This window comes from Orbicella franksi, chromosome 11 (assembly GCF_964199315.1).
Source record: "Orbicella franksi chromosome 11, jaOrbFran1.1, whole genome shotgun sequence".
Classification (NCBI taxonomy): Eukaryota; Metazoa; Cnidaria; class Anthozoa; order Scleractinia; family Merulinidae; genus Orbicella; species Orbicella franksi.
The window spans coordinates 4328715-4338034 of record NC_138155.1 but is presented as its reverse complement, the minus strand read 5'-3'; the positions used below and the strand labels follow the sequence as shown (position 1 = coordinate 4338034).

Here is a 9320-nt window from a genome sequence, read left to right as displayed (position 1 = left end):
GAACTTGGGAACTACAATCATGGACAAAGGTCTTCAGGGCTTCAACATTGTATTGGGTGGGGAGGGGGAAGAGCAACGCGTTTTTAAAACGAAAGCAGCGCTTTTTTTCAAACTTCAGTAGTAAAACACAGATAATTTGTTAAATTACGTAAGCGTCCCAAGGACATTGTCCACAATTGTAGGCATAAGGTAGGTCTGAAACAGGGTATTGATTTAGGGTCAGGTCATAAATAGTGTATTGAAAATCACAGATTTTGGTCATAAATAAGGTAAGGGTTTTGGGAAGCCAGCTGCACACCCCCAATAAATTTTTCTTGTAGTTCCCCCCCCCCCCCCTCCGGGGTGTCGACCCATCATGCCAGAAGTCGATTTCCAGTTTTGGTTCATACTTTCCTTTAAAAATTGTGGCATTCAAGATCCCTCTCTCTCCCTTGGAATTTCCAATAACCCTCTCTAAGGTGGGTATGTATTAATAAACATATTTGTCCGTGGACATTATCTGTTCCTCAAAGCTTCTTGGAACAGATAATGTCCAACGACTAATATTCGAGCATATTTTCGCACCAAATGGAGGCTGTTGTGTTTATTGTCCTTCAAGTATTTTTGCAACATGCGCGGTTTTGAAAATTGGGCAATATCCTCGGATATTAAGTCACGTGAAGCATTTAAACCAATCACACGAGCAAAAATATTTGATGGATTACAATGTCTGGTACCACTCATTAACAATAACCGCCCCCCCCCCCGAGTATCTTGCAAGGACATGAGATACACCTGAACAACAGCAAGAAGATTTCACAATCATAGCAGTATATATTTAACACTGTCCCTTTGTCTTCCCCTTTAAAATAAATATAACTCACTGTACAACTGAATATAATCATATATTTCAACTGCAGAGAAAGACATGACGATATCATGATAGATCATTGCAGTTATACACACAACTAAAATTAAATTAAAGCCTGAAAACAGTTCATACTTGAAATATGGGATTCAAACCCATGACCTCTGTGATACTGGTGCAGTGCTTTATCAACTGAGCTAACTAGCCAACCGGGCGCCATTCACACAATGTGAGTTTATAACATACCCAAAGATAACTCACTGTAAATTAAAGAAAAACTGTGATGTACATTGCTGTTCCAGAAAATATCCATTTCCCACCCCCATCCCTGCAGAATTCTAGTTTTTTTCAGACTTGCCTTTAAATATTTTGGCTTCTGAGGCCCCCCTCCCCCTTGGAATTTCCAATAATTCTCATTCACACTTTGCATGCCATATATTTAAGTGCTGTATTAGTAGAAACTCAAATTCCTTCTGGTCAGACAGGAGTAACAAATGTGTTCTTCAAGTTAAATATGAAGTTCTGCTATACAAATGGTTGAAGTTCCCAATACTTTCCACGTTCTTGGTGCAAAATTCAAATTTAGAATTCTTAGTACCTGAGTACTCAAATGCTATGTACAAAACATACTTAACTATCTTGTACTTTTATCTCACCAACTTACTTTTTCAGCCTTAATTTCTTACAGGCAACAACTGCTATAACTGAAGGTCTCAAAAAATCCCCTATTCTTAACATCAAAAATTAATATAATTAATATAATTATATTCATTTTATTGAGCTTTTCAACAGTTGGAAATGATAACACATTACCTAACTTAAGTTAACATTCATGATTTCATTCATATTTTGTTTACTGTAGTAGGTAATTTAAGGGTATTTTGTTCTGCAAGTTTGAAGTGTGTATAAGCTATGATTCCGGAGAGTGTTATAGCCACACCCATCATTTGATTGACACGTAGTGGATCATGGAAGATAAAGTAGCCACCCAAGAGAATGATGCAGAATTTCAAATGGCCAACCATATTATATCTAACCATTAGTTAAGAAATAGCAAATTAAGTCAATTGTGACATATAAATCGCATAACAGAAAATAGCATCAACTGAAAACTCAAAAAAAAAAAAGATCTGAGTTCCAGATGGGATTTGAACCCACAACCCTCTGTGATCTAACCAGATGCTCTAACCACTGAGCTACTGGAGACTCTATGGTAAGCAAGGGTGAAATGTGGGTCTTTGACTGGAAGTGCATCACACAGTCACACGGCCAAATAATGACTTGGCACATTAAATTATAACATAACATAATAATGGAAATTTTAAAAAATACCGCAACTTTACTGCAACAATGCCTATGTTACCCAGTATGGTTTGCTGTGAAGAATTAATGGATCAAAAAGTGAACTCAGATAGGTAAGGCAAGGTAAAGTCTGCCGTACCAGCCAAGTGGCCCATCAGAAAGTCGCATTGAAGTGCTCACAGTTTTTGGATTTGCACGTACGTTTAGTTTATTATCATCTAACATTTTTAAAGGATACGTCACTGGAGAGGTGTTTCCAATGATCCAGTAAATAGACAGGTTAACACTAAAGGCCACAACACCAGATGCTAACACCACCAGCTACAAAGAAAGTAAAGCCGTGGGTGCATGTATTTTGGCATAATATTATGTAACGTCAAACTTCCCTAAACAGACATCCTTGGTGTTCAAGTGTCTACTTAGGACAGATGTCTGCTTATGGAACATTTGATCATGCTACTGATTATGGAAAAAAAATCAAGCTGGTTAAATAAGTTTCAAATCCTAATTACATTTAAAAACAGCATTAACATAAATATATTAATTTTGTCCACAATATTACCTTCAGATTTAAGACACTACAGTTGAACCCCGGTAATTTGAACTCAGTTATTTCAAATTCCCCGTTATTTCAAACTAAAAACCATTTCTTTTAGATTTTTAACTTCTTAGCCTTCTAAATAGCGTCATAAATACACTCAATTTCACTTACCAGTGATGACATTGACCAGGAAGACAGCAGTCCACTCTCTGCTGTGATAGGCTCAAAAATAAGAACAGCTACTGCTAACATGCCAGCTGATAATGGAGCCTGAAAAAGATTTTCATAATTAACTAAAATATTTTTATTCCTTTATTACCAAAGAGACAAATGATAAGTTAACCATTGTCATCCACCTGGTAATACAACAGCTGCATGGAGTTTGCCTGAAATTCCTTTTGCTTTGTTCCAACCCACTGAAAGATAAACAGTACAAGTATAGAATAAGAATAATTCATACACTTGTAGTGTGTATTAGCAAGGAACATGAAATAGTTCTATGTATGATGGAAAATAATCATGGTGGACCTAGGAGAGGGGCATCTCCCCCTTAATCACCCCCCCCCCCCCACCTCCCTCATTTAAGCACATCTGGGTCCATCACTGTAAATTTACTAATGCATACTTCTGTTTGCTAATCTGTATACATGTTTTAAGCTAGTAGCAATTATACAGATTCCAGTAGTAATTTAATGTAAACTATCTAAAAGTAATTTATTTACTCAAGGCTTCTTAACAATTATTCCAGGAGCATGCGTTGGATATGAGATGGTAGATACCCAAAGAAGTGCTCAGCACGGAGTTACCTGTTACCATCTCATATCCAACAAGTGCAAGTGGAATAATTGTTTTATACCTTTAGAAATGAAAATAAAAATGCCTCAAAAAATCACCAGTACACTGTAGAGAGTGGTATAATGGTTGATAACCCATGAAGGCTAAGCCAATAAAAACTCTTGAATAGTATTATCCAATAATGTAGTTTTTAATAAATACATTTATCTCATTATGGTCGATAAACTATGCAAATCATGAAAAAATGTGTAACTTACCACTTGATAAACGGATGTTACTATGACGCCTAAACTTGCGTAGATTGTACCAACCCAGTTGAACTTCACATCATAATAAGAGTTCAAAAATACACCAAGTATTATTGGAATCTACATAAAGAAATGGAAATATATTCTACATGAATTTTGAGTAAATAATCAACAGGTATACAATACTGTAGTTGTGTAAGACTTGAAAGAACTCACATTTTGGAGTTGTAACAAATGGGTACTAGCAAATGTAATGCTGTAGATAACTATATGATAGACCAGCATCCCATCAGGGAGGGAATATACATGTAAATACCGTTACCCCTAGTTGAGGGTGGCTAAGGGTTTAAGTATTACATGCAATGAGGGCAAAAATTAGCAAGTGATGCATTAATAGCCACTAAAAGACATTAAGTGATCTATGAGTTCATGAAAAATAAAAGTAGCAAAAAGTATATGAGATGCAGGAATTTTATTGACATTTGAGCATGAAATGCAATCACAACTCCCCTTTGATACCCTCCTAGGTGCATACACTGGGAGTTTGGGCCGATTGGCCCACAGCAGACATTTACATTTCTCTTAAATGCTCCTTATAAGATTTCAGTTGCACGTGAAGGCAATTTTATATTTCGTGGTTGTTGATTATTTCTTTGTTCTCCTCAACTAATCTACGTATGAACTGACATTGTAAGGGACAGGTACAAAACTGGGACTGAATCAACTTGGATCACTGATTTAAACATGAATGACAATAGGCCCTTTGCATGATCCGGTCAAATGGCATAAAATCACACAGGCTGGGATGCAAGTTGTACAGTGGGACTTCCAAAACAAAGGCAGGTCAAGGTGGACTGGTATGACTTGCTTTGTTTTGGAGGTCCCACTGTGCAACTTGCACCCCAGCAAGTGTAACTTTGTACCATGTGACCCAATCATGCAAAGGGCCTATTATTGCTTATTTCTCACTCTTGAATAATTGCCATTCTTATTGAAATCAGGGAACCAAGTTGATTCACTCCAAGGTTTGTCCCTACCTTATTGTAAGAGGAAACTGGATTTTGATCTCATTATGGAATTAAAAGAGTTTAAGTTGCCATTTACCACTGTTAACTTGATTTGTGGTGAGTAACTCTTGTTGTAGAAGAAAGAGTGAATTCCCACAATAGCTGGGGTAGTGAGGGCCTTTGCCAACTGGTACGTCCCAACCGTGTTATTCTGTAGACTGAGATTAGTAAATACTACGAATCCACAAAACGCCAAGGACAATGGAACCACTTTAAGTACAGAGAGCCGTTTGGGTTGAAAGACATTCAACAGAACACACAATCGAAGACCAATATACGTGGTCACGAAGTGAATACATGTTAAAGTCATATTCGGGAAGCCATGATGAACGTACAGCCATTTGTTGAGGAAAACGATACAGATCGAGGAACATATATTGATTAACAACCCCAGCGTCAGCACAGCTTTATGCATTGTGTTGTTTGGCTAAAATTCCACGACAAAATCGCGGCTTCAATTATTAAACTCGACTGCTCTTTTGTTTGTAGATGGCGAATATCGAGGGCAAATTTGAAGTGTTGCGGCTTACAGGTGGCAAACGTTCAGTGCGAAAATTTCCACCCAAAGCAATAGATCCTGGCATCAAAATGTTGGCCAAAGTACAGCAAAAGATCCTAAACTGAACTTAAAGTAAATGTTGTATTTGAACGAAAAGGTTCACTTTTGGACGCCATCTTGGAAATCGCATTCACTCCCAGTCCTTCGCGCGTTTTACAATGATACGTGGAACCCTCCACCAATGAAAGGTCACCTTTTTTGGTCCTGGCGGACGGTCGTTTTAGCAATGACGACGGCGACGCCGAGGACGACGCCTTGTAAATAAATAAGTATTTATATTTTACACTCGAATGTCGCAACTGTGTAGATCTGTTCAGTACGCCTATCGGTCTAAAAACCTGCTCAGGCTAAACATGCGATTGCGGTACACGTTCTCCAAATACGCAGAACTTGGTCATTTCAATTCACGTTGTTGTTTTGTAGAGGGCGGCAATGAAATGTTTAAAGATTCAAAATGCACATGCAGAACCATTGTTCTGCTCATTAAACCTTTTGTTTGGTGACGTTCTCGTTGCCGTCGCCGTCGTGGCTCGCTAAAACTCCCTACACAGCTCTGATCGTAACCTCTCTACAACAGCCATCTCTCCATAATGGCAATGGCCACAAAAGTGGGCCCCAACTGCCAAAATAACTTCTCGACAACGGAACGGTGTTCCAGGTGTTTGCAAAAGCCCATTTATTTTTTGTAAAAGGTCACGAAACTTGATCCGTACCGCGCGTCGTTTATCTCTGTTCCTGCTTGGTTTATGTTTTACTGATATATTTGTATTGTGTTACGTATCTATACCCCGCAATAAGCTTAAAAAAACAGGTGTCATATTACACCTCTACCTCTTCTTTGTTTTTGTTTGTTGCTTTTATTGCCGAATAGATATCTTATCAGTTGAGATCTTCTTTGCAGTTTGTTCCGCAATTAGTTTCTTAATTTCTACGATCTACACTCTTTTTATAGCAGGCATATTGTTTTTCCGGCCGATTTTAGGCTGAAGAATATTCCGGTGATATTCTTTACATTGTAGCGCATGACATTTCTGTTTTTGAGTGTATTTGGTAGGGCTTTCCACAAGTTGCGCGGCAACTTTTTGGACCGAGACAGAGTCGAGGTCCATAAACTCGCGAAAAAAAGAACGAGGGCAATATCAAGCCATCTTGACCGAACAAGCTTGGTCAATGAAGGGTTTATTATATGGCTTTCGGGGAAATTTTTCTTGCGGGACACGGCGGGTAGTCCCGAGCGCGTGAGATAGCTCCATCTTGCCAGCTCGGGTAGAATAACAGCGCAAGATTTGATTCATCTTGCCCGCTCAAGGAGCTAGCCATATAATAAAATATATTCTTATAAATTAAGAGCTTACTTTACACAGTTACCGATATATGCAATTTGAACTAAACGCCCATATAAACTATGCATGAGGTCTTTCACATTTCCTGCGCAAACGAGTTGAGTTAATTTGTTGAGGACGGCTGACACCGAAAACCAGGTACCATGTTATGAGGACTATAAAACGGGAAAATCCTCCATTGCTGACTTACTAAGCTATAATTTTAGGTTTTGTTTGCCTAGCAGCCAATGAAAAGTAAAACCTTATGGATGGAAATGTGGCAAAAGTTAAATGCTCTCCCCACGGCCTAAAGAGAAAACATTAAAGCACTTTGGCCCGCAATCGCATAAAACTGTAAAAGGGATGCAAATATTAAAACCACAGCAAATAGATTAAATAAATAAATAAACAAATAAATAAATAAACCAGGAATGAATCAAGCAGCTAATTATTTAACAATCATTCAATTAATCATTCACGAGTAATTCAAAGACGCACGAGGAATTGGCCGAACGAATGCCATTTCCAAGATGCCGTCTAAAAGTGAACCGCTTTTGTTCAAATGCATTTACTTTTTAAGTTCATTTTCAGGATCTATTGCTTTAGGTGGAAAGTTTCGCATTGAACGTTTGCCAACTGCAAGCCGGAACACTTCGAAATTTGCCCCTCGATCTTCGCTTTATCCGGGGTATCAGCGACACCAGCATAAGCGAAAATGCAAACGACCACCCAAACACTTCAAAAATTTTAAAATGCTAGCGAAACTGTGGGGGTTTGTGATTGTCGTTGTCACGGTATTGATTCTAAATCAGGTTGAACAGTCGAAGAAAGGTTGAGTGTTGATCAAAAAGCTGGGTCTAGAAGAAAACGCCAGAGGTCCTTGAGGGACAGAATCACAAACTTCTGATGGGGCAAACAGCTCAAGTTGTTTTAATGACACATACAGGTTATCTACGTCCCTTGTGGAATCAACTATTTTTACAGTTACGTACATAGCTCTAAAACAAATACGTAAAAGCATTTACAAATCTGCTTGTTAACTGTCAGCGAATGGCATTTTTACAGCAAAATAACCTGGTTGTGAAGCAACTTGTCGGTGAATCCTCTCGAGTGCTTGTTCAAATATATTGAAAGTCACTTTTAAATTAAAGCGAAAGTGAAATTTCATCAGGAATGAAATGTTGAAGTTTCGAACCAATTTCAAAGATTTGAAGCGAATTTTTGGACGAAATTTCCCTACGTAACCAGAAATGTTATTGCAACTTTTCACAACACCAAGCTATTAGTTTGGCCAGAGCTCCCTCACTCTACCCTGGCAAGGTTTAAGAATGCTGTGGAATCGACCCAGCTTCTGTCGCGGGTGCAGGATTGGTAGCAGTAATGAATCTCTGCTTGCACAAAGTGAAGACTCGTTTCTTGATCACAAATGAGACGCAGAGCAGGAGACCTGACGATTAAAGAGAAAATGGTTTAGAAATATTTGAAGTACAAAATGCTGGTCAATACTCAACCAGCTGTGTCAAAATCACCTTCAAATCAAAGAAAACGTTAAAATAATACTTTGTTACCCTCAGAATTTTTTTTTTTTTCAAAATCCTGAAAAAAAAAACCTTTGGGGATAACACCGATCAACCCCAACCTAACACCCTCACCCTCTCTCCCACCGTTTTGTACGTACGATACGATACGATAACTTTATTTATACACGGTATTTCCATCAGTCTATTTACGATAATCAACTAGTTACCTATCTTCCTAACCACAATAACGGAATAAAAATTCTTAAACATTAAAAAGTGCTTTTCATGGAGGCCGTCTGCGGATTAAGATAGCAAAATAAACCAAAAGAAATCAAAACTGTTAAGATCGTAAAAATCGTTCAGAGCCTCTGCACTTGTAAAGTAGGAACTGCCAGCACGCTTTCAGTTAACCTCGATCCTAGGCTCTCGCTGCCTTGCCTCCCTTGTCGTTAGAGAGAGCCTGGGAACGAGGTTGGCTTTTGGTCTTAAACTTTATGCCACCGCTGCTATGTGCACTCGCTCAGTTAAACAGTCAAGTCTGAATTTGATATCACATGACAAGACTCTGAATACAACCTGCAGAGATATGATGCTATAACGAGTGAATGGGGAGAGGGGCCTGGGCAAGGAAACTTACCTTGACAGCTGTTGATGATGACGAATGGATATTCCAAATATGGAGTGGGATAGAAACCCAACGCAAATCCCAGGATCCAGGTGATCCCCATGACCACTGTCAATTTCAGCATAATCAGAGGCAGGCTTCTCTGGTAAGTAGGCATGTTTCCCTTCCACAAATACGAAAGAAAGGTTTACAGCACTGAGGAAAGTCCTAGTACAAACACAAGCTCCGAAAGCTTTCCAAATAATGACCCTAATTGTCCTTTTTCATTATGAAGTTAAGCAATTCGTGTCGTCCAAACTGCACAGCCTAGCATCCGGGCCTTCTCCTAATTTTCCTGCCCTTCCTAATTTCCAAAGAAAAAGCCCTGGGAACTAGGTTGTAAATGCCAGATTTTCCAAGGAGATTTGAATTGTTAATGAGACCCTGAGGTATATATTTATGCGAGGCATAATAAGCTGCCTTCTTATAGTGGCGTAATATACTGTTGTCCCATG

At 38.7% G+C, this 9320-nt stretch overlaps 1 protein-coding gene across 1 annotated transcript; it reads right to left on the bottom strand.

The window, feature by feature from the left end:
* Positions 1–793: 793 nt before the first annotated feature.
* Positions 794–5493, bottom strand: LOC145460576 (solute carrier family 35 member E3-like). The gene is made up of 6 exons (XM_081445434.1): positions 4838–5493; positions 3743–3853; positions 3047–3106; positions 2862–2960; positions 2388–2470; positions 794–1879 (listed from the first exon to the last, which is right to left on the bottom strand). Exons 1-6 carry the CDS (start codon positions 5213–5215, stop codon positions 1690–1692), a joined length of 921 nt encoding a protein of 306 aa, XP_081301560.1. The 5' UTR covers positions 5216–5493; the 3' UTR covers positions 794–1689.
* Positions 5494–9320: the final 3827 nt, after the last annotated feature.